At 31.5% G+C, this 26298-nt stretch overlaps 5 protein-coding genes and 1 non-coding gene across 6 annotated transcripts; 3 read left to right on the forward strand and 3 right to left on the reverse strand.

Annotated features, from left to right (window-relative positions):
* Window positions 1-382: 382 nt before the first annotated feature.
* LOC115708034 (protein IQ-DOMAIN 13) lies at window positions 383-4340 on the forward strand. Its single transcript, XM_061118686.1, has 6 exons — window positions 383-980; window positions 1955-2063; window positions 2186-2641; window positions 2749-2976; window positions 3090-3218; window positions 3316-4340. The coding sequence occupies exons 2-6, from the start codon at window positions 1989-1991 to the stop codon at window positions 4078-4080; spliced, it is 1653 nt and encodes a 550-aa protein (XP_060974669.1). The 5' UTR covers window positions 383-980; window positions 1955-1988; the 3' UTR covers window positions 4081-4340.
* Window positions 4341-14357: 10017 nt separating this feature from the next.
* On the forward strand, window positions 14358-17940 carry LOC115708035 (stearoyl-[acyl-carrier-protein] 9-desaturase, chloroplastic). The gene is made up of 3 exons (XM_030636203.2): window positions 14358-14661; window positions 16481-16985; window positions 17082-17940. Exons 1-3 carry the CDS (start codon window positions 14537-14539, stop codon window positions 17640-17642), a joined length of 1191 nt encoding a protein of 396 aa, XP_030492063.1. The 5' UTR covers window positions 14358-14536; the 3' UTR covers window positions 17643-17940.
* An 827-nt stretch (window positions 17941-18767) lies between these two features.
* LOC115708489 (small nucleolar RNA snoR86) lies at window positions 18768-18901 on the reverse strand. The gene has a single exon (XR_004009987.2). It is a non-coding gene; the product is annotated as a small nucleolar RNA snoR86 (small nucleolar RNA).
* Window positions 18902-19782: 881 nt separating this feature from the next.
* Window positions 19783-20553, reverse strand: LOC133034894 (uncharacterized). Its single transcript, XM_061110374.1, has 2 exons — window positions 20104-20553; window positions 19783-19986 (listed from the first exon to the last, which is right to left on the reverse strand). Exons 1-2 carry the CDS (start codon window positions 20551-20553, stop codon window positions 19783-19785), a joined length of 654 nt encoding a protein of 217 aa, XP_060966357.1.
* A 433-nt stretch (window positions 20554-20986) lies between these two features.
* LOC115708038 (shewanella-like protein phosphatase 2) lies at window positions 20987-22736 on the reverse strand. The gene has a single exon (XM_030636205.2). The coding sequence runs from the start codon at window positions 22381-22383 to the stop codon at window positions 21199-21201; it is 1185 nt and encodes a 394-aa protein (XP_030492065.2). The 5' UTR covers window positions 22384-22736; the 3' UTR covers window positions 20987-21198.
* Window positions 22737-23138: 402 nt separating this feature from the next.
* Window positions 23139-24864, forward strand: LOC115704269 (uncharacterized). The gene is made up of 3 exons (XM_030631483.2): window positions 23139-23378; window positions 23524-23661; window positions 24377-24864. Exons 1-3 carry the CDS (start codon window positions 23250-23252, stop codon window positions 24557-24559), a joined length of 450 nt encoding a protein of 149 aa, XP_030487343.1. The 5' UTR covers window positions 23139-23249; the 3' UTR covers window positions 24560-24864.
* Window positions 24865-26298: the final 1434 nt, after the last annotated feature.

The following is a 26298-nucleotide window of genomic DNA, read 5'->3' on the forward strand; positions in this document are numbered from 1 at the left end:
ACACTTTGTCTAATTTTCTTATTAATGATAATTCAATTTTTGTTAATTTCATCAGTTAATATTTTAAGCATGCTACATAATCAACTACTTCTAAATTTTCTTTCAACTAAATAGAGTTAATTTAGTTACAAATTTAAAAGGGTATTTCTATATTCTTTATTTATTTTATTTTTATATAATAATGGATATCATAGTTATTTAAATGTATACGTAATTTATTTATAGTATTGTGAATTATATTTTAAAATTTGCTGAAAAATTACAAAGAATGGAAAATGTCAAAATGATAGATGATTATTGTGAATGTATGTATGTATGTATGAATTGAATTGAAAGTGTTTGCTGTCCAAATAAGTAAAGTTGGTTGAAGTTTGGCCACACTTGAGTGTGAAAGTGGCCAACCCAACCCAAACCCCTAACCTCTTTCCATCCATTTCATTCCATTCCATCATCTCTTCTCTCTTTTTCTCTTTTCTTAATAATAATCATTATGAAACCTTATTAATTAAACTCATCTCTTCTCTTTCTCTTCTCCTCAAATATCATAGTAATTTATAAATCCCACAAAAGGTGAAAGGTGGCAAAGACCCAAAGGAAGAAAATTTACACAACCAAGCAAATCCCTTTATCTCCCTCACCATCCAATTCAAACCCCATCAAAAGTCTAAAGTCTTAGAGAGAGAAACACACAGAGAGAGAGAGAGAGTATTATATTTTATATAATATGTTATTATTATATAATATTAAAAAAAGGAAGAGAATTGCTTGTCAAAAGCCACGACGGACGGAAAGGTGGGAACAGAACAGAACAGAACAACAAGGCAAGAAGAAAGCACTAGTTGAAGAGTTGCAGAGGAGAAGAGCTTGAGAAGAAGAAGAACAACAACCCCTCAAATACCCACATCTCAATTCTCTCTCTCTCTCTCTCTCTCTCTCTCTCCCTCTCCAACTTCAACTATTTTATTACATCAAAGCCAAAGGTACGATTTTTATGTTTCTAATCTGGTATGTCAGGTATGAAAGAAAGATGATTCTTTAGTTTTGGATCCCAACATCACAATTTTTTATTTTTAATTTATTTTCAACTGAAAAAGTTGGGGGAGGAAAATAAGTGATTTTGTGTTTTCTTCGAGGTAGGTTATTAATTATATCTTTCATTAAAAATAAATTTATATATTTTTTTTCTTGGGATCCCTCTTCTTGTCTTCAGGTTGTCATATAATGTTTTTTTTTTTGGAGTATAATTTTCATTTTTAAGAAATCCCTTTTTTTTTGTGTTGATTATTATTATTTTTAAAAAATTGATAACTGGACTCGTGAACACCTACAAACTCTGTCTGTACTCTGTGATATGATTCCAAATTGAACTTTGTGTGCTTTCTAATTTATGTTTTTTGTCTCAGCCAGTTACATAAAAAACCATTTAACTGTATTTTCTAATTCAGATAGATAACAGAAATAATAACAATAATATTAATTCATTTGGCTATTGTAACTATAGGGTCATCATAATTTTGGCATATTGTGTTTGTTGGGATATGCATATATATATATTTGTAGATTATTATTATTATTATTATATACATGGATTTTGACCTCAAATTTATGAGATGCATAAAAGGGATATTTGTTTGATATGACCATAATTGAGTCGATTCTTAAGATTCCTCTTATTACTGTTATTATTCATTGGCGGCTGACAGCCTCAAAACCTTAAAAAATTGGTTTCATTTTTGTTTTTGAGCATATTGTGGTACTTGCATAATTGGGTTTTTGAGTTTTTTGTTCTGGATGATAAGTGAAAAGGAATAAACTAAGTTTGAGGATCATTTTTACTGTTTTTAAGGTACTTGTTTCTCATAAAAAGTCATATTGCTTGCCTTGACATCATCTTAGAAAACTGTTTTTTTCAGAATTGTCATTTTTTCTTTTTCTTTCTTTTGATTTTGTGCAGGTTCTAGCTTTGGAGTAACACTAATGCTACGAATATGGGAAAGAAAGGAGGTTGGTTTTCTGCAATCAAGAGGGCTTTTACTCCCCATTCCAAGGAGAAGCCAGTAAATGTAAGTGCATTCACTTGGGCATATGTGTTTTGTAGAAATGAATGTGACTTGTTGGTTCATTTGAGCCTTTTTTTGTTATAGATTGAGTCTTTCGAGAATGAATGTAATCATATATGTTGCAGGATTCCGATAAGAAAACCAGCAAGGAGAAGGAGAAGAAGAAGAAGAGTGGAGGAAAACTTAGGCATGGAGACACCAATTCCTTCATTCCTCTTTTCAGAGAGCCTAGCAGCATTGAGAAAATCTTTGGGGATTTCGAAAGAGAGCAACAGAGATTAACCTTGAGGACTCCATTATCTCCTGAGCAGCAGCAGCAGCAGCAGCCCAAGACTTCATCTTTTGTGCCTCCTCCTAGAGTTGTTACTCCAAGAGCTTCTTCGCCAAGGGTTGTATCACCTCGGGTTGCTTCTCCTAGAGCTTCTTCTCCGAGGGTTCGATCTCCCAGAGCTGTTTCTCCTAAACCTCCATCTCCTAGAATTGTACACCATCATAGGGAGATCAGCTACAGACCTGAACCTACTCTAAGGCACCATCATGTTTCGGCTACTAAGATTCAAGCAGCCTATAGAGGTTATACGGTGAGTTTATCTGAGGACAACACCACATTGAACAGTTTTTCTTTTTTTTTAAGTTCATGGGCATTTGGCATCATCATCATCATGTTATTGTTATGCTTGTTTTACAGGCTAGAAGGAGCTTTAGAGCTCTTAAGGGGTTGGTGAGGCTTCAAGGAGTGGTGAGGGGACAGAGTGTAAAGCGCCAAACGATGAATGCCATGAAATATATGCAGCTCTTGGTGCGTGTTCAGTCGCAGATTCAGTCAAGGAGAATCCAAATGTTAGAAAACCAAGCAAGACGTCAAGCTCAATATAAAAATGATAAGGAAACAGACAGTACATTTGGCAAATGGAATGTAAGTTCAGATGTACCTATAATTTCTCAAAACAGTGATTTGTCATATGTGATGATACTTGTTTATTTTGTGTGTGTCACTAAAAATGATTGATTGGGAACACTTTGGCACAGTCGGAGACAGGTAATGATGATTGGGATGACAGTGTGCTAACAAAGGAGGAAATAGAGGTAAGGATGCAGAGAAAAGTTGAGGCTCTTGTCAAGAGAGAAAGAGCAATGGCATATGCATATTCTCACCAGGTATGCTACTTCCCTGAAACCAAAGATTCCATTTTTATTTTCAACTTCTTCCATTTTCAAATCCCATATCTTGTTTTCTCTCTTGGCTGCACTACAGTTGTGGAAAGGCAGTCCAAAATCTGCTCAAACGCCTCTAGCAGACATTCGAGCTGGGGGATTTCCATGGTGGTATAACTGGCTAGAGAAGCAGTTACCTACTCCATCTAATCCTCCTCAGACCACTAATATCATGAAGACCTTTCAGCTCACTCCTCCAAGGCCGAATTCAGAGGCACGAACGCCATCTAGTAGTGCCCCGAACCAGAACCAGAAGCAGCAGCAGCGAAATTTCGCATTTGAAACTATGGATACCCCAACACCGAGATCCACAAGATCAACCATATATCCTGCTTCAAAACCAATGCGAACACCACCATCGAGCAGAACACCAATGGCGCTTCACGCATCTAAGTATTCTAGACCAAGAGCCAGTGTTGGAGCTGGATCACCATTTGACCTTCCACTAAAAGATGATGACAGCCTCACAAGCTGCCCACCATTCTCTGTTCCTAACTACATGAATCCAACAGCTTCAGCCAAGGCGAAAGCCAGAGCTAGCAGTAATCCAAAGGAGAGATTTATGGCAACTCCAAGCAGCGAATCGAAAAGAAGACTTTCTTTCCCATTGACACAAGGCATTGGATCATTCAAGTGGAACAAAGGCTCATTTTTCTCAAATAAGGATAACAGTTCATCAAGGGCATTAGAGCAACACCAGAAGAACCAACACCAATCTGCACCTTCAGTAGGGAATATGAGTGTGGATTCGACGGTTTCTTTGCCAGCTGGGGTTGGAAGGAGACCATTTAACCGATTTGTGTGATTTCTTTTCCTATATTTTTAACCTTCTTTTCCTTTTGGTGTTTTTCTTTTAATCTTTGCATGGAGTGAGTGTATGGTAATAGTTTGAGTCTTTGAAAAAAAAAATAGTGTTGTAAAATAATAAGAAAAAAAATTAGGAATATGATTATGATGGTTTGAGTAATTGGATGTAACAGATTGTTTTCTTCTTTTTTGGGAAAATATCATGACAACTATTCTTTTTTTGGTTTGTTTAAATAAAAACTTGTTCTCTTTTCAGTATTGTGGTAGTTTCTAATAATTAATTTGATGATAGATATTATTATTGAGCAATTTCAATTATATTTTTAATAAATTAAAGATGTAATAATGTGATGTAAGTTGGTGGGTTTGTGTTGGCTTGGCTTTGAAGTAAAATCTCATGAAAAACTTTAAACTTAAAACTTAGTCCATCTTGAAGTTACATAGAATTTTAATAAAGGGAATATAATAAATTTATCAAGAGAAATAGAATCATTATTATTAATGCATATATATGTGCATGTAATTTCTTTATTTATACCATAGTAATATTCTAAAGTAATAATTACCTTTCCAGTTCATGATCCACTATTTAACTTATACATGGATATTAAATTGAGATTAATTGCTGTTTACATCAAACAAAGTGTAAAAAAGAAAATTCTATAGAAATTCACACAATGCAAAGTGAATAACCAACACCATCAGCTTTGGCAATTCATTCATCATATTAATTATATATTAATGTTAGAAAAAAGACAAACAAATAAAATTAAGGGTGAGAAAGGAATATGATTAACTTGGCCATTTCTCCTTACATTAACACTAACGTGACGTTTGGTTGGAATGAATAAAAATATAGGAATATGAATGAGAATAAGAATTAGAATAGAAATAAATAAAATTTAAAATGCATAAAAAAATTGATAAAAAAGTTATTAAATTTTTTCAAATCTTGCATTGGAATGGTCTTTTTTTATTTTATTTTAAAATGGAATAATTATTCCACCAAAATGATTGAAAGATCATTCTATCGGAATGGTATTCTGATAGTTTTAAATGCAACCAAATAAAGAAATGAAATGAAAATTGTTTCCTTTCCATTCCATTCCGTTTCACCAACCAAACGCCACCTAACATTTAGGCTCCAAACCATGCCAAGTTTCTGGCTTTTATCGCCATTTCCATGATCATAACAACCGTTATGGCTTCTAAAGGCAATGAAGGTTATCACAACAACAAGAAAGGATATGGACCAGGAAACTAGTCGCAAGAGTTACCAAAAAGAGTTGCCTCACTTCCTATTAGATATTTACATATTTTGTTTGTATATAGTATATATTTTTTTTTTGCATGTACTGAATTCTGTGATATATATTTATTTTCTTGGTTGACTGTGTATTGTTTAAAAGTATAGAACATTCTAAAATTTTAATTTTATATCGATCTTTTATTGTATGCTTTTGTTTAGTTTAGGGTGGGAGAATTAATGACGATCGTGTCTATATCGGAAGAGAAAAATGGGTGAATATGACTGAGTCTTTGTGAGATCGTTAAGCATATGATTGTTTACTTTACGGTGGCCAATAGGATGGTTGAACATTATAGTCTATCAGTGGCTGTTTCTTCACTTTTGAGTCTTCTTTGTGAGGTGTGAAGGTTGTGGTATGATTAGCATTAGTAATCATAGCAATTGTCATTCATAGTATTTATTGGGTGGGTTTGTGGGTTTCGGGTCAAAAAATAAATAAATTTGGACCCAAACCCAAAATAAGGTCGGATTGGCGGGTTGATCAGATCAACGTGTTGACCTGGTCAACTCTTTTAAAAAAAATTATTTGATCAAATTGTTATATGCATTATTTAATGCATGATTTTGTCCTTCGTATTATTTTTCATAGAGTTATAATCTTGTTAGTTTGGTATTTTTATTGGAGCACTAAACTCACTACTAACAATCCTTTTAGTCGCAAAAAATTTGTTATTCTCAACTGCTAAGATTGATTTATTAATGGCAAGTCATTAAAGAATAAAGAAGAAGCAACAACGAAACACAACAAAACAAAACCATGTCACATAGACAAGACTAGAACACTCAAAATCATGTCATATAGACAAGACTAAAACATTCAAAACCATGTCACACAGACAAAACTAAAACATTCAAAAGCATGTCATAGAGACAAGTATTATGATATTTGGCACACGCAAGTGCACGTATCGTGACAAGTAGTAAACTCGCCAAGAGTAAGGTCGATCCCACAAGGATTGTAGTTAAGTACATTAAAATTAAACTTTTACTTCTATTTGGTTAAATAAAATTTAGAAAGGATTAAAACTAGAAAATAAAAACAATGCAAGAATAAGCAATTAAACTAATAAGGAAATTAACAGTTAATAAAAATTAAGACTTTGACTTCAATTGTTTCTATTGATTATGGTCTAATATGATTATCTCCCTATTATCAATTTCTATTTTCTATGCAATAAGAAGTTTACTAAGGTAATTTATAGTCTTTTCAGATACATAAATCTCAATCACATGCAAATTTTCTACTCTCGTGATAAATTTAACATGCAACAGGCATTAAACACAGAAACCCTATAAGCTATCTAAACCATATAGGTACTCTCGTCCTATATTGAAATTCAGTTCTATTTCACTATAGCATAATTGACACTCACTTCTCAGATCTCGCATCAAAATCATAGATAATTAATTGGTGATCAGGCAATTAAAAGTAATTAAGCACGAATGAAATAGAATACATAGATACTGGGGGAAAATAAATCATATTAATACCATAAAACAATGTCAAATAATCTCCATCTAGACCCTAATTAAGTGTTTAGCTACTCATGTTTATGAAAGCAAAATCACACATATTAATTAAGAAAAGAGAAGAAAATATATAAGAAAAGAATGTTGAACCCTCTGAAGAATGCCTCCAGTATTGCAGTTGATCTCTGAAATTCGTATATGTATTCTCTGTTTATTTCTTTCTGAATTGCTTGACTCAAATCAACTCCAGTTCACTTTTTATATAGGCTTTCAGGGACTAAAAAGATATAAAAACGCACATGTTAAATGCCTATTCGAATTAGGAAACCACCAAAATCCACGTGAGAGAAAAAGACGATTATTGGGCAGTTTAGGGGGCAGGTCGGGGCCCGTGTTGGAATTTCACTAGATGACTTCGTTTCGACGGTGATTTTTTTGCTGCGTCGACTGATAGTATTTTCGCCATAACTCTATCGATATTGGTCGGAATTGGACGATTCAAGATGTTCCTGAAAGATAAAAGAGAGATCTAGAACTTTTATGCTTTGACTTTTTCCAAAAATATTACCAGATCCTAGTCTAATTTAGGCTTGAAGATTCAGCTTTATTTTTTTTTTTTTTTGCATAATTTTCTCTATTTTATGTATCATCTTTTTGTGAGATTTTTTAATCTTTTTTTCTCATCTTTTTCTTCTAATATTTTTCTAATCTTCTTTTATTTTAAATTTACAAAAATAAAAGATAACAAGCGTAAAAATGCTCCAAACCCGATTAAAATTAAATTAAAAATATGCTAAAATTAATCTAAATTTAATACTAAAAATAACCTAACAACAAGACTAATCGGAGTAACAAAAATTGAATGGAAATAGCAAAATACAACCCGACCAAGCTGCACCTCACCCCAGGAAAAGTCGGACGACCTGGCTGGAGAAAAAAAAATAACATTTGATAGCTATACATTTAAGAATAAGAAATCTTAATTTTTTCTTTAGAATAAGATAAAATATACACTCAATCTATTAAATTTTAAAATATATTTGTATTATATGTATTATATTTTAAATTATTATTTGTTAACATTAAAATGTTAAAAAAAATTATATAAATATGTGAGAATTGGATTAGATTGATTATTTTTACATTTAAATTAATATGCAATCTGCACAAGTGTAGATATCCCTACTTTGCAAATTAAATTGACTATCTATCTATCTATATATTTATATAATCCTTTTGTTAAGGTAAGTTGAGGTGGCACTCTAATCTTTCATAGTGCTAATTTTTCTATTTTGTAGGTTTTTATAATTTTTTATTATCTTTGTTTAATTAATCATTTTTTTCCAAGCCAAACCCTAATGCCTATCATACATTGATATATTTATTCTTCTTCTCAATTTAATTATCATTATATTTCTTGAATAGGCTCTTATTTAGTTCTCATTTTAAATATGTGTGTAATTCCAAATGTGACATTGAAAAATTCTCCAATTATAATGGTGGACTTTACGTTTTTTTTAAGATTTTTTAGTTAGTATAATATTATTTGTAACTTATTCTTTTAAATATTAACACGATACAGCATGATATACGAACTATATTATTCTGAGAAAATTACACTTTATACTTTTTTTTATATTTTTCTCTTTTACTTTTACTATCTTTTTTAAAGTCTATTATTTTTACTTTTATTTTTAAATATTGTACCAATTTTGTTCCTGTCACTTCAAGATACTCTCTATCTCTATGTGAGTCTCTTATATAAGGTATTTTGAGTACAATATCTCTATGTGAGTCTCTTATATAAGATATTTTGACTACAATAAATATAAAAAAAAGATATGTTTCAATTAAATATAAAACTAAAGGTAAATTTAATTAACTGATTGACGTCTCTTATTTTTTACTTTTTAAAATAGGGACCGGACCGCGTATTTACAGCTAACACACCACCTTCTCACTAGACTCGCATTCGATGGAACGTCCCCAACCTTACTGGGCCCTATACTGCTGGGTTGCCAGGCCCAGGGTTATCGTTATGGGCTAGCCCATGTTATGAAAAGGCTCGAAGATAGGGCTCGAACGAAGGCCCAACAAGTACCACCTATTTCCTTTAGCTGGATTTTCATAGACCAGCATAGCATTTATGATTTTTTTTTTATTATTATTATAATTTTATAGAAATAAGCATTTATGATTATGAATTATGATTATGCTTGGAAGACTATGGATTGTGTGTTGTTAAATAAGTTGGTTTTACAATATAATCATAATTTTGAAAAATATATGTAATCATAATTGTCCTTGCTGATTTCTACGTGTACGAGACTAATTGATTTTTTTTTTAAAAAAAAAATTAGTAATTAAAAAATTGATTTTGTGGTTAAAGTTGCTATTTTTGTAGATTAAGAATTTGTTTTAGTGCTAATACCTCTACCTTAAATTGTAAAATTCGGGCAGCCCGCCCGTTTTTATAAAAATCTATTTTTTTTTAGAAGAAATTGTATTGTATACTTATTTTATTTTATTTGTTTTAATTTTTACTTTTATTTTTATATTCTTTAAGATATACATACTTTTATAGATGATGTTCTCATTATTATACTCCTTAGGTTAATGTAAAATATGTGCTAGAGTTAAGTGGGGAGTAAGCATATATTAGGCAATCTACTCAAAAAAGTGGGTATATTTTAATAAAATATATAATATGAGAATATTATTGATTAATAGATACAAAAAAGAGTTATTCCTCAACTTATCCTATTTTTTTTATACAAGCTCGGCCTGACTCATATTATAAAACGAGTCGGGCTAGGCCTGGCTCATATTATTGAAGTAAGCTCAGCCCATCCCATAAACACATTATTTTTATTGGGCTGGACCTGTACTATGCCTAAATGGGCCAGTCTAATTTTTATGAAATGGTTGACTCATATTTATCAAAGAGGAAATTACACTCTATACATTTTTTATATTGTCCTCTTTTATTTTTACCCTCTTTTGTAAAGTCTATCATTTTTACCTTTTTTTTAAATATTGTACCAATCTTGCCTCTGTCACTTCAAGATACTCTCCATGTGATTATCTTATGTCAGGGTATTTTGGGTACAATACATATAAAAATAGGTATGTTTCAATTAAATATAAAATTAGAGGTAAATTTGATTAATTGATTAATAAAAATTATATTTTTTAACTTACCCCTTTATCAAATGGCCCCTAAACGGGCCTATGGAAAATTGCCCCTTTTTTTGTACTTTTCAAATTATTTTCTAATTTTAAAGCACATATAAATTATTTGATTAAAATGAGCTTCAAAATCACAAAAAAAAAAAAAAAACTATAATTACAATTACATGTTCAATAACTAAAATTATATCACCAATATAATAGTCTATTAATAATTTTTCACATAAAGTTGTCAATAATATTCAACATAATAAAAAAAAATATTCAACATATCAAAATGTGCCAACTATTATCACTGATTTATAAAATGTGCCAATATAATTTAAAACTTTCGCCTGACAAAGAATATTTTTACAAATATATATTATATGTATTAAAATAATTTAATTTTTTAAAAAATATAGTCTTAAAATATATAAATAAAGCATTTTTATACGAAAGAGTAGATGAATTATTAAATAAAAAATTATTTTATGAATTTTTATTCGTCTTTTATTTTGTCCGTGCTTTCGTGCTATAAAATTCGTATTCTCGTGTTGTGCTTTCGTGTTTGTTGTGTCGTATCGTGCTCAAGCTCATATTTTCGTGTTGTGCATGGGCCTTTATTTATTCGTGTCGTGCTAGGCCTAACCGCCTAAGCTCATATTTTTTCGTATTGTGTCGTACTCGTATCCCATGCTCGTACCGATTTCGTGGCGTGCTAAAGAATCCAACCCGAGTGTATAAATGTAATCTACCTACTTATTTATAACTTCTTAATTAAAGTTTGAAATTTATAACCTCTAAATTAGAAATTGAGAATACAATTAGTTTGGTCCCATGTAAAATAATTAATTAGAAGAAAATAATTTGGAAGTAATAATTACTGTTATTATAAATAGATGATTAATTTTAAGGTATAACTAGAGCCGTTGAAAAGAGAAAACCTAATGGAACATTTTATTTTTATTTTTTTTATATCTCTATTATATTAAATGTGATTATATAATAATAAATATATTTTTTTTATTTTTTAAACATTGTGATTTAAATTTAAATCTATTTGCATACCTAAAAATATCTAATATTGTGATTCAAATTTAAATTCACTGCACTTATTTAAAAATATATTATTATTATTTTTTAAACTTATCTCTATTATATTGTATATCTCTTATATTAAATGTAGATATCCAACAAAAATTGTTGGTTTAATGGTTTTTTTTTTATTATTTTTGTTAACCGATTATCAATTAATTAATTATTATTTTTAAAATAATTTTAAAAATCTAAATTTAATTTATTTATTAAAATATAATTTAAATAATCATTTAAAAATATCAAAAAAATAGATAATTATATTTTTATATAAATCTTAATTTAAATTTAAGTTAGATGTTAATTCAATTAATTAGTTATACTTTATATCAAATATATTAGTTGTATTGTTTAAAATATCTAAATCTATTTACCTATTTTATTGTTTAATAAAATTAGTTAGATATATTTTTTTATAAATAAATTTAAAACTATATTTATATATTTAAAAAATATAAGAATTGTATTAGATTTATTTTTTTATTATTATTATTTAAATAAATAATTAGGTTAGTAATCTAATACAACTTTAAATAAACATGCATGATACTAATACCTAGTATCTATATATATACAGGAGAACCTCTATCTAAGAATATACTTACAATAAGCAAATTATATTCTAATTAAGAGGTTATAATTAAATAAAGTTACACTAGAAAAAAAAAATAAAGCACAAAAAAATATTAATGTAACAACAAACAATAAACAATCATTAATATTATAGAATAATAGAGTAATTTTTGAGTAAATATAATATTTATGCATGTACTACTATTTAGAATAGAATTATTAAATCTATAAAAATAATTTTATAAAATATATAAAAATTTAATTATTCTTGTACAAAGGTATATTTTTTTTTTTAATGTAGACTTAAAAAATGTATAACAAATTATAAATTAGTGATTATTCTTATTTATAATTGGTTCAAATTAATTAAATTTGAATTTAATTATTTTATATTTTTTTTTTGAGGAAATTATTTTATACTTTACATATAAATATGTACACAAACATATAATATTCACATTGAGATTCATCTTCCATGCAATGCAAGCCATTAATATTCTATGTGTGACTGTGTGAGTATATTGTATAAATTCATTAAATAAGAGTAACTACACACAAAATGTAAGTTTTGAAAATGAAAAGATGACAAATGTGAACCATGTACAACTACCCAACTGAAAATTCTTAAAACCATTTTCAATGGAAGAATCAAATATAAAAAAGAAAGGTTTTTTTTTTTATTGTTTTTCCAAATTGGGAATTATAAACAAGTGGTAGAAGGCATGCAATAGTATTGCCAACTGCAGCCAAGTGTGAAATCTCTCTTGTTGCCTTTTCATTGGTTCAAACTTCATGACTCTCTCCATATCTCCTCATTTTACTCTTTTGCCCTCCTTCAAATATAAACTTAAAAATGGAAACTTTACATTTGAAATGAGAGAAGAGAACATTAACTATCTTAGAGTCCTCTGTTAATAGCTTGATGATGATGATTGTCATGTTTGACCCAAACAAAATCTATTCCAAAAGTCATCATCATCTTAATTTTCATCCCAATTTTTCATTTAATTTGATGGTTGTTTTGTCATTCATAATCATCATCATCATCTTTATCTAAACAACTCCTTCATTTTTATGTTCATGGGAATATGATTGTACTACAACTCATCTCATCACTATCCATGATACTTATCCAGTGTTTTGCTATGTTAAGTACTTTGAACCATAATCTCAAAAGAAAAAAAAAAGCACTTTGAACAAAAATTATATAATAAATATTATATCAACATAATTAAATTGTTATCAAGTTTTGAATTAAAATTTATTTATTTAATTACATATATAATTAAAATTAATTTAATTATGATAAAATTTTAAATCATATCTATTTGCATAAATTTATGCTAAAGATATCTGTTCAAAAAAAATTATGCTAATGATATGTAATTTTTTTTTTAATCTTAAATTTTAAATTAATCCACATCACAAAATCCAATTATCCTATTATGGAATTAGTATGATAATAGAATATGTAATATTTTAAATTAAGTTATATTTGAATAATGGTTAATACAATTGGGGCTAAATTTACGTTTTAATTTTTATACACTTAATTTTTTTTAATAGTCTTAACTTTATTTTTATTTGCAAATTTGATACGCACCAATTAAATTTTATTGTTAAATACTAACTAGGATGACTACTATGTACACATATATATGTGAGAGTAAAATTTCGAAGCCAATAAAAATAAGCTAGTATATATAAGTGTACACAATGACAATTCAATTAATATTAATGAGTAGATTAAATTAGCGCCTCAAATCTACAAAGAAAAGTAAAATTAGAAGGATTTTACTACCAAAAAAAATAAAATAAGGGATTAAGTGTATAAAATTAAATAAAAATGCTAAAGTGTACTCATGATGCCTACTACTAGGGATGCACACGGGGCGGGGAATTGGCGGGGAGTGCTCCCCCCGTCCCATCCCCGTTAAGAATTTTAATCCCCATCCCCGCTTATTCCCCATCGGGGATGGGGCGGGGACGGAGTGGAGAATCCCCTAATAATAAAATAAAGTTTATAATGAAATTTTTAATATACAAAAATATTAAACTACATAAAAATTAAAATATTACACATTAATTATTATTCAATAAACTAATTATTATCCAAAATATAACTTAAAATTCATGAAAAGATACTAATATACTAAAAAAATGCAAACATAAATTATAAATTATAAAATATTATTAAAAATATAAGATAAAATACTAAATGGGTCCCCGTCGGGGCGGGGAGTGTGATCCCCGTCCCCGCCCCGTTTAATATTCGGGGACAAAAAGTGATCCCGTCCCCGTCCCGTTCCCCATTTAGACGGGGAATCCCCGCCCCATTAGGGGCGGGTCCCCGCGGATCCCCATTCCCGTGGGGAAAATGTGCATCCCTACCTACTACTCTTATGAGATATAATATTACTATTGATATAATTTAATATCGAGTCTTTCATATATTACTTGAAATAAAAGTTATATGAAATTGTTACCGAATTATAGAGTGTGACCTCATAATAATGCTAATACTTAAAATTAAAATATTTATTATTATATGTGTAAAAATTGGAAAGGGTAGTAATGTAATTAGAGTGAATGGGAGGGGGTATTTTGGAAATGTAAGTATAGAGAGTGTATTATAAAGTGGCATCGTATTTAGGGGTCCTTTTTCCTTAGTTGCTCTGTCTTTTTCTCAAGTCAGTGCTTCATCATCACCCTCCAAACCCAAATCCCAATTGCCTCACCTTTCTCACTTCTCAGGGTTTTTGGTTCTGTGGAGGAGACTGCTTCGATAACTCTCACACACAAAACCAACCTCACAGATCATCATACTCGCACAAAAATGGCTCTCAAACTCAACCCCACCATCGCTCAATCTCCAAAGTTACCAGCTTTTGCTCTTCCACCAATGGCTAGCCTCAGATCTCCCAAGTTCTTCATGGCCTCCACCCTCCGTTCTGGCTCCAAGTCAGACTCCATTCCTTTAAACCCTTTATTTTCTACTTTCCATTCTTTTTCTCTCGTTTTCTGATATTATTAATATTTGGATCCTTGTATGCTGTCATGTTCTTGAGATATTCTTTTTATTATTAAATTTTTAATTTTTGGATCTGGGCTTTTGTTCTTAATTGTTTAGCTTAGACTAATTTGGGTTTCTCCTCATTTTGATTTTTGTTATTGCTTATGTTGTCAAATGCATTTTTTTATGTAAAGTTTTCTGCTTTCTCATTGTTTTTTTTTGTTTGACTCTTATAATTTTCGTTTTGATTTGTTATGGTTCATTGCATGATTTGAGATTCCACGTTTCTGAAGGTTGTTCTAATTTGAATTATTTTGCAGGGTATATGCAGCATTGTGATGTTATATTGGTTATGTTTTGTTTTTTCTTTCTTTCTCTTTGATCGGTTCAGTTGTTGGATTTAATTGGCGTTTTCTCTCATGGATTAAACATTGATGCTGTGGAATCTATTTTCATTTTAAGGATAGATAACATTTATAAATGTTCTAATGTTGAATCAAAGGAATATTTGGGCTTTGTTTTCCTCAGTCTGTGTTTGACATGTTTTTGAAAATTGTGATTCATTGCTAGTGTCTTACATTGGCAATCATATCTTACAGTATTGAAACGGCTGAGATGTTGAAATGTTCATATTCTTGATAAACCGTACAAAATTACAGTATTGCTCACATGCATGTTAATGACATGAAACTCTCTTTTAACTGTTTTCTTTTTCTGTTTTTGGTTTTGCTGTTACTTTCTTCTTATTCATCTTCAGTCAGTACTTGAATGTAATAATTTCAAATATTTATTACTGTCTTGCTGATATGATGATATGTCACATGGAATGGAAGAATATTAATATGTGTGTATCTATATATCTCTCCATTAATGCGGATGTGTTCTCTTTTTTATAATCAGAATCAGTCATGGGCATGTACTGATACAGACTAGTTTTTTTCTATTCTTTTCTTTTTTATTAAGAATAAAATCCGAAGACCATTTTGTTTTGTACTTTAGTAGTAATACTTGAATAGTTGCTTCTTCCTTGTATATATATGGTATGTACATTAAAATGTATAAATATACATATATGATGTAATGCTTGGTACCCCAATTAATGCATTTGAAATTAGTTGAATATTTTATTATCTCCCCATTGTTCTATTCAAAACTTTTATAAATCCACCTTCAGGTTTTGAGTCTTAAGTTTTACATATGAGTGACTCTCTCTCTCTCTCTCTCTCTCTCTCTCTCTCTCTCATATATATATATATATATATATATATGCCATTACACACTTCCTTTGTCGTTTGGGAACTTATTGTGGCATTCCCTAATTAAACCTTGTGCTGACAGTTATAGGTATCATGCATGCTAGTCCACCTGTATGTTTCTCAAGGCTTAGGCAGTTTCACTGACTGTCAACATTTGACTGTTCATAATTAATGCCCAAGCTCACAACTTGTTTCTTTTTTTAGTTTTGTAGCTCACCTAATTTATTGCTCTTTCCTTTTCTATGAGTTGCTCTGCACTTATGTTTGTGAATGAGATTAAGAAAAGTTACCCAGACACTAATGAATTTGTTGATAGGTAGTATAAGAAATCATTAAATGGTGTCCTTCATTATTCATTTCTTGTCTCAGTGCTGACATGCATGGCATGTGGAGCCTACAAATTGATAAGATAGATGCCATTTTTTTTTGGTTGCCATAATAACTGTGCGTGTGTGTTAAGCAGTTCACATGGACAATTGGTTTCTTCTAACTTATGCTTACTTTAATACAGAGAGGTTGATAATATCAAGAAGCCTTTCACTCCTCCTAGAGAGGTCCATGTTCAAGTAACACATTCCATGCCACCTCAGAAGATTGAGATCTTTAAGTCATTGGAAGATTGGGCTGATCAGAACCTTTTGGTTCACCTTAAGCCAGTTGAGAAGTGCTGGCAACCTCAGGATTTTCTCCCTGAACCATCATCTGATGGATTTCATGAGCAGGTGATGGAACTTAGGGAGAGGGCTAGGGAGCTTCCTGATGATTACTTTGTTGTTCTGGTTGGTGATATGATCACAGAAGAAGCACTTCCAACTTATCAAACTATGCTTAATACATTGGATGGAGTTAGGGATGAAACTGGTGCCAGCCCAACTTCTTGGGCTATTTGGACTAGAGCATGGACTGCTGAAGAGAACAGGCATGGTGACCTCCTCAACAAGTATCTTTACCTCAGTGGACGAGTCGATATGAGGCAAATTGAGAAGACCATTCAGTATCTGATCGGTTCTGGAATGGTTGGTACCTTTGTTCTTTATTTTCTCTATTGTTAAGCCCATAAAAATGTTCAAAGGGCCTGTCTTTTACTTGGACTAATGTCTCTTTGTTTTCAGGATCCCCGGACAGAGAACAATCCTTATCTTGGTTTCATCTACACTTCATTCCAAGAAAGAGCCACCTTTATCTCACATGGTAACACTGCCAGGCTAGCAAAGGAGCATGGGGACTTAAAATTGGCACAAATATGTGGTACCATAGCTGCAGACGAGAAGCGCCACGAGACAGCCTACACTAAGATAGTTGAGAAGCTATTTGAGATTGATCCTGATGGGACTGTGTTAGCATTTGCTGACATGATGAGGAAGAAGATAGCCATGCCAGCACACTTGATGTATGATGGCCGAGATGACAATCTTTTCGATAACTTTTCTGCTGTTGCACAACGGCTTGGAGTGTACACGGCCAAGGATTACGCGGACATATTGGAGTTCTTGGTTGGGAGGTGGAAGGTGGAGAAGCTAAGTGGACTTTCCGGGGAGGGGCTTAAGGCTCAGGAGTATGTTTGTGGGTTACCTCCAAGAATCAGAAGGCTGGAGGAAAGAGCTCAAGGAAGGGTGAAACAAGCTAGGAGTGTACCCTTCAGTTGGGTATATGATAGACAAGTGAGTCTCTAAGTTAGTAGGACACTATGGTTGATTCAAGGGAAAGTGAAGTGAGCTATTGTTACTATTATTAGGTTCTTTTTCTATTTGTAGATAGAGCAGCAGTTGGTTTGGGCAGTTGGTAATGTTTTTTTGTTTTTGTTTTAGTTTTTTCCTTCTTTTCTTTTTGTTGTCATGAATGAATGGAATGAAATGGAATATGGGGGTAATCTTTGGACTGATCTTTTCTATTAAATAGTTTTGTGCTATGTAAGAAAATAATGATCATTTTGTTTTATGGCAATTTTGATGATGACCAACTTGATTTTTATCCTATTATCATACCACTTTGTGCATCTTTCTTCTTTTTTCTTTTTTCACTTACAGTAATGCCATTAGTTTCTTAATCAAGTCTTGTGAAGTGACATTTTTTAGGATTATATTTGTAGTCTGTATTTGTACAAAAAAAAAAATCAGTTTCTTAATCAAGTCTATGAAGTGATATTTTCTTAAATAAATTGGTATATTCCATCTCATACTAAATACTAATAACACTAAAGTGAGGTCATTTATACTGTTCAAAAATTATTTCTCTATTTTCAATTCATTTACGTCAATCTTGTTAAAGAATTTAAGCTTTAATACAGCTTGTTCAGTAGAGTAAAATGTTATTTTTTTTTTTAATTATTAAAGAGTTCATTTTTACTTTTTGCTCTAGACTTAGAACGAGTTCCTTTACTAAAATGTCCATTCTTGATACTTGATTTCTTAGGCATTAGTAAGTTAAGATCTGATAAAAAAATATATATATATAATCACATTATAATTTAGACTGTCTCATCAAAAATAAAAATAAAAAACTTGTTTTTCCACATTTTCCATTTCGAAAATCAAGGTCTTTCATAAGTATATAAAAACTTTATAATTATTCACTAAAATATATCTTAAATTTCTGATTACCCAGATCTTCAAGCACCCAACCACAGACCTCAAAACCATCTTTCTCACTCAAGAGATACTGAAAATGATAGCTTTAAAGAACAGCAATTTATCAATTTTTAATAATTATTTCAAGAAAAATGAAAACCCATTGGAATAAAAGTAGAAAAAAAGAGTAGTTCTAATTTTAAAGGAGAAATTGAAGATTAAGTAGATTGAAATGTAGCGACTTGTTCGAGGCCATAATCAAAACTGAATTAATTTGATAGGCACGGAGAATCGCATACTGAGTTTGATATCGCCAACCTTCAATGCAAACTGCGCCATCTTATTATTATTCGACGCTTTTGCTCTGCAAATTGGCTTTTTCTATTTTTATTTTCATATGTAAATGTTAATACGAAAACCCTAGAAACAATAGAAGAATGTAAAGGAATGAAGAAGAAGGGTTTAAGGTGCTTATTTATAGCACTTGTTGGATGAAACCCTACCTTCTATGATACTGGCCCAGGCCCATCTAAAAACCTCAACTTAGGTTTGGGCCTTCAACGCTGTGCTTGGGCTTTTGTACTACAATGTAAATAAGTTGTCATGATTTAATATTGATTTTGGGATAGGAATTTTCAGAAAAATGAAATCTAAAGATTGAACTTTCAAAGTTGGGATGATGTTTCGTTGTAGTAGGAAATGTTAGATAATTCACATTTTGACTTAGCTTTTATAAGCAAAATAGAAAGCTTAGGCAAACAAGACCAAATAGAATGTTTAGTATAACTTTTGAACTACAAATTTCTATATATGTATGTATATATTAATGCATAGCACTTGAACTATTCTATTGTAGGAGTAGTAGGACATGAAAGAGATGCTGAGAAGTCAAAGTACTACGTCGATTTCAATAATAGCTCAAACACTTGAACTATTCTAATGTAGACTATCATTAATCAACCGAAGTATTCATGTCACATTAATATTCCATTATACACCACAAAACTCAATTATCCAAAAACAAAGATAATGTTTACTTGGATGGATTTTGCAATTTTTATCATTGAAAAAAAAGAGTGATAAATACAATTTTTTAGCTAATAATCACACCGAGAATATATGCTAGAATATATAAATATATATTTTAATTTATTATTATTTATAGTTTTTTTTTTTTTTTTTTTGAAAGAAAGGGAGCCCGCTAAGAAGACAGGAAATCAATGATATTACAGGGGTCATCTCCAATCTAAATGGCTACTTCATCTAACCCTAGAGCCCCGTGAGCTAGCTTATCAGCCAGTGTGTTAGCCTCGCGATTGATATGAGAGAGCCGAGCAGCAGGGAACTGAGATAAAGTATTCTTGATTTGTTTAATAATGTCACCAAAAACCGAGATATCTTCTTTATGGCTAGACAGAGCATCAGTAATGGCTTTGCAATCTGTTTCCACCTAATGGACTAAAAAGTGCTCGTTGATACACCACTGAAGCACGGAGAGGAGGGATTTTGCTTCCAAGGTTGGGACCGAGCCTTCTCCTGAGTGCGGTTGGGCAATGGCAGCAACTACCAGACCATCGCTGTTTCTAATGATACCTCCGAAGCCCGCTTTCCCGGTGGCTTGTGATACTGCTGCATCCACATTTAGCTTGAGAAGACCCGCAGCTGGAGGAGACCAAGAAGTAGGAGCTGACATCTGGCTAGGGTGGGAGGAGGATGTAGGGATCCGCTGGGAGGAATGGTAGTCTTCTAGGTAGCTTTGAGCCAAGCTGAGAATCGCATGATCTGGGTCGTGAGCTTGATCTTTTAGAGCTTTGTTCCTGTTAAACCAGACAAGCCAAGCAGTACAAAGAAAAATCTCTACATCTTTTTTGGTCAGAGAAGTGTAAATCATATCAGCGACATCATGAAATAATATTTTTGAAGAATTAGCAAAAATGTAAGGATAAAATTGCGTACCTTTCCAGACTCTTCTAATGCTCCGACAGTAAAACAATGCATGAGAGACCGACTCTTCCATTCCTCCACAACGGTCACAATTCGAGGAAGGAATGATTTTCCTATGAGCTAGGTTTTTTGCTGTAGGGAGGGTGGAGTTTGTAGCTCGGAAAGCAAAATGTTTGACCTTGGCAGGAAGGGAAAGATGCCACAGATTTTTCCACAAAGGAGAGGGAGTAGAATAATTTTTTTAAAAAAATTAAATAATTTACAACAACAAAAATAAAATTAACACTTTTTGAATACTATCAAGAATTTTGTTGTCGAAATTGTAAATTATTGGCTTAAGATATTAAAATATGAGATTAAGAGTAACACTCCAAATAATTAAAATTGAATACATTAAAGAAAAGATGTAAAACCATCCATCTCAATTAGACCATTGATCCCATACTAAATCATATGCGACCATATTAATCCCACGAGAAACATAATGCAAATATGCCTTCAAAAAATTAGACAGAACACTAACAATATTCTCGTAAATCAAATCACCATTCTGTTGTCTCAATACTCATAACACCAAACAAAAAACCCAGACAAGTTTTGTATTTTGTAATGAAAGGAGCTAAAGATAATGTTTCTTTTTTAATATATAAATGTTTTTGAATAATTATTAGATGATGATCTGAATAAAAGTCAAAGATCTCAACTTTATATTAAATCCCTAAGCTTTGACACGAACTTCACGATGATCCGGCAAAACCAATCCCAACCCTTCTCTCCGTTGACTGGTCAACACAGATTTATACTCACCGGAGGAATTCCCACCTAAAATTCTGGGCTCAGGATTTCCATGGATGATCTCCAAAACCTCAGGCTGCCCATTAATGCAACCCTTAGACATGCCCACATCGATTCTTATAGCTCGACCTTCGCAAGCTCCATTGATCCCAACTTGTTGGATCGTATGACCCATGATCATCCTCTTCGCTCCCGGAATTGTCGCCAGAACATGTTCCAAAGTCGAACAATCACACATCTCCGCCGCCTCGTGAGAAAATCTCCTCAGCCAAACCACCGCATCTCTGCTCCGACAGTAATACGGCGAAGGAGCCTCTTTTCCTTTCGACCCATTAATCCAATTCCTCACTTCCTCGTTCATCTTCTCCAATCCCGGCTTAGCCACGTGTTCCGGTAAAAGTCCGCCGTGGACGAAGACGGACTCTCCGACTACCACCACTGTCACGTTTTGGGATAGGAATCGTGTCGAGATCGGACCCGATGGTCTTAGGGCCGCGATTCTTGCTCTGAATCCGTTTGAAAATTCTTTCTTGATGTTCTTGAAACCCATTGGGATTCCTTCAAATGGGTTTTTAGGGTTTTTCAAATTTTGGCAGAGGGTTTTCATTTCGTTCCCAATTTGATACCATTCCGCCCAATTTTCGAATTCTTTAACGCCATTTGGGGTCACGAATCTGAAATCGCCTTCAACGTTCATAATCTCGTGGTTTCCGTTCATGGAGATTATGGTTCCGCCGCACCTGGCGGCTTCTCGTTTCAGCTTCTCGATAAAGTAGAGAATTTTAAGCTCACTGTTGCCGCGGTCGAGTACGTCACCGATCTGAACCACCATGGTTGACCCTCCAATCCATTTATCGGAGTCGTCGATTAGACCCGCTATTCTCAGCGATTGTTTGGTCTTTTCAAGGTCGCCGTGGACATCTCCGACTGCTATGAGGCGGTCGGCGGCGGGGTACCTGGTCTGCAGAGGAGCAGAAGGGGTTTCAGGGTTGGGGTCCGGTAAGAGGAAGAGACCGCTGACGGTGAAGTCAACGAATGTATCAACGAAGGAGGAGAGGAGAGATGGGATTTGTTTGCAGGGTGAGTGGTGTGAGTTGGTGACCTCCATTGTTGCATAATACAAGTTTTCAAAGACTTGAGCTTTAATAATGGTCTTCGACGGAGTACAGAGCTGGGTGTGTTTTTCTTATATTTCTTTCTTGACTGACTTAGAAGAATATGCTCTTTGTAGCCCACGCGACCATATAGCGCGTGTAATTAACTCAGAAATAAAAAAAAAATTGTATTGATTTTTGGATATTTGTGGTAAAATTTAAACATTTCCAATTGTATTTAAATTAAAGAAAATTGACAGCAAAAATATTTTATTTATAATTTTATTACATTTTTAATTTTTTAATTGTTAAAAAGTAAATATGTGACTGACATATTATGAAGAGTTGGATTTTTATATATTTTATCTGGATATTTACTTTAGCATGTACTATATTATATCCCATTTTTTTTTTGTTGTTGTTGTTAAAATTTTTTTATTATTGAGATTATAAAATTTAAAAATTTTATTAACGTAAATTTGTTGCGGGTACTAGTGATCAAAAAGCTTAATCTTATTGAAGTGGTAATATATAATGAACATCCTTGATCCTGCTCAAGTAAAATACCTTTTTTAAAAAAAAAATCAAGTAAAATACCTTTTAGTTGGTTAAAATCACCATTTGAGAGTACACATCAAAATTTAGAAGCACAATATAGTAAATTCGTGGGAGAATTTTTAACTGCAATATAAATTTGGAGGCATAATATTTGATATGCTCTTTGTGGGCCACGCGCCCGTGTAATAAACTAAGAAATAAAGAAAGGATTTTTATTTTTTTTGAAGAAAGAATAGAAGGCCAAACCAAAAACCCTTCTTCCTTTAAACCCTAATAAAAAACAAGTCTCTCTTTTTCTCTGAAGAATAAGAAGGAGAAGAAGATGGATCATATAGCGGCAGCAGAAGAGCAAATAATCACAGAGAAAATTAAGCAGAAGCTGAATGATGTCAATTTGGCAGCACAGGCACATCTAGCTCCCATTCAAGACCATGTCAATTTCACCCTTCAGGTAGCCCCCCTCACCTTTTCACTTTCACCTTCTCTTGTATGATATATCTATGTACTGTCTATCTATTGTTATTATGGAAAAAGATTGTGTTTTGGGGTCTGGGATTGTTTTCAAATTTTATATTGTTTGATGTAATTGAATACAGCAAGCCTACTTCAAATGTGCACACGAATGCTTTGATAGAAGAAGAAAGCAAGAAGAGATAAGTAATTGTGTGGAGTATTGCAGTGTTCCTGTCGTTTCTGCTCAACAGAGAGTTGAGAATGAGATGGCCAGGTTTCAAGTAAGACTAATACATTCTTCTTTTTCAATTGAAAATTACTACCCCCTTTCATCTTTTTGATGAGTTAAGTGCACATATTGATCTGGCCATGGCTATGGTTATCCCTTGTTTGCATTTGCATGGTGGTTTTTGGCCAATTTATGAATGGTTTTGTAGTCATGATTAGATGAGACACAGTACAAGCTTTACACTTTCAACTTTCAATGTCTCTTTGTATTTTAAATTGTGATTGCAAATTGAAAACTTGCTACAGAAAAACAAGTGATTAAATATAGACATTAGTTTTTCAGCTTTTCTTGTTTTGTTTTTAATCGAATTTTAGTTTACAAATGGCTTTTTATTATTCCTGCTGAAATGATCATGCTGGTTTTTTTTATTGCATTGTGTTTGTAAATAACATAAAGGCAGACTTTTTCCTTTTTTTTTATTCAAATGGAAATGAAAATGAATATTGCAATTCATAGCCCTTTAAGCAGTAAACTTAATCTGTTTGATGAAATGCAGCTTCTTTCCCTATTATTATTGACTGTCTGAGTTAAGAACAGATAACAAGCATATATGGCTATGGTTAAGAATGGTTGTAGGACACATATGAGATATAACACAAGTTCCACTCTTTCATGTGTATTTAACCTGTATGTACGTATTATCCCTTGTAAGTACTGATGTCCATTTTTTTGCCTTTCTAATTTGTACATTAAAAAAAATAATAAAGGAGAGGTTGAACAGAGCTTTGATGGTGTGCCAAGACAAGTTTGAGACAGCCAAGTCACAACAAGTGAAAAGCAATGCTCTTAAGGATTTGGAGTCATGTGTGGAGCAGACAACCCAGGAAAGTATCAAAACGCTACCTTTTCTTGCTGATAAATTGAGAGCTTCATTTTCGGGCAACAAGTGAGCCATAGCAATACATTACAGCTTCTCTCTTTCATTCTTTTTCTTTTGGGGCTGTACTGATTGATTTGGTGGTTCACTTCATTCACTACAGATAATAAGATTTGGTTGGTAATTTAAATTTAATTATGTGCCTCCCTCCCCCTTGTGAGCCCTCATGAAGATTATAAAAAATAGCTTTTTTGCTTATCAAATCAAAGCTACTTCCTTTGAATTAGAATATACTTTGCTTGTTTTGTTTGTAACAAGTGAGGAACTTTCATAATCTAATCTTAATGAATCTCATTCTTATAAAGAATAGTTCTGTTATGTTTGCTTTCCTATGATGATCAATATGAATTACTTGAGAAGTTTTGTAGTATTGGGTTAGTGTAAGACTTGAGAAGTATACCCTGGTTATTGGGTAAGCTTGTTTTAAACTGTTTTTTTAGTATTTAGAATTAAAAAAAAGCTGTGTAAAAAATAAAAATACCTTTTTCATTAGCTGTCACTTTACACAGTAGTCCTGTTTTGATAATTTTTGCAAGATAAGATAGCATAAGCATTCTAGTATTTTTATCATCTAGAAATTAATTACTCTAAATTAATTATATAAATAATAAATAATTAATGGCAGTTAATGAACTCAGTACAGTGATTGTGGAGGAGTTGGGCTAGAATTTTGATTGGCCCATTCAGAAGTGGGCTTTTTAGTTGAGTTGGGCCATGTGTATGTTCACTTGAGCAACTATTGTTAGCCTTAGTGACCTCCATTGTTGCATAATAATTTTCAAGAATTGATCTGTCATGGTCTCATTGTTCCTATAACTTGGTAGGGGTAAAATTTGAGAAAAAAGTAAAGAGAAAAGATGCATGTTTGACATGAAAGAAAAAGTAATGAATTAAAAAAAGAAAAGGGTGGATTAAAAAAAAGGGTTTATTTTTTCTTTTCTACACTTCAAAGCAATTTTTTTAAGAAAATTCAAATAGTAACACACATAGCAACAAACATAGTAACTTAAATCGTAATTCAAATTTATATAGCAAGCCACATAAATAACTAACGGAACAACTTAAATCGTAAAATTAGAAAAAAAAAATAGTTAAAAAATAATATATGAGATAATTTTCCTAAAAAAAATTTGCGTCTCTCAATGAATTTTATCTTTTATCTTTTTCTTATTTTAGAGAAGAGAGAGTAAAAGTAACTAATGGAAGTGTATAATTATTACTAAGTTAACCTATACTAATATTATTTTAAAATAATAAAATAGAAAAAAAAAAGTAATTATAAACTAATCTATTTTTTCAAATAAATTAATCTCTACTAAACATCTATATATTCAAAATACCTTTCATTTTTCCTTTTTTTTAAATTTTTTATTATGACTAAGTTTCTTTTACCCAAATAAAATGAAAGGTAAAAAAAAAGAGAAAGAAGTAAAGAAAAGAAACGTTTTATTTAGAAAAATGCTATTTTGGAATTTTATACTCTAAATTTTTACAACTATTAAATTGTGCCCTCCAATTTTTTTTTACCGATAAAAATTATCATTAAAATTATTCAAAATATTGGAATAAGAAACTTTTGTTAAATTTTGTCAGCAAATATTTTGTTGATGTGGTTCTTTAGTGATTTTAATTATAAAATTTATAATTGATTTTATTGGCTATTAATTATTTTTCTTTTAATTATACAATTTTAAATTTAAATAAAAATTCTTAGTAAAAAATATTTTTGATAAATTAAAATTACACATTTGA

This window comes from Cannabis sativa, chromosome 1, assembly GCF_029168945.1.
Source record: "Cannabis sativa cultivar Pink pepper isolate KNU-18-1 chromosome 1, ASM2916894v1, whole genome shotgun sequence".
NCBI classification, from domain to species: Eukaryota; Viridiplantae; Streptophyta; class Magnoliopsida; order Rosales; family Cannabaceae; genus Cannabis; species Cannabis sativa.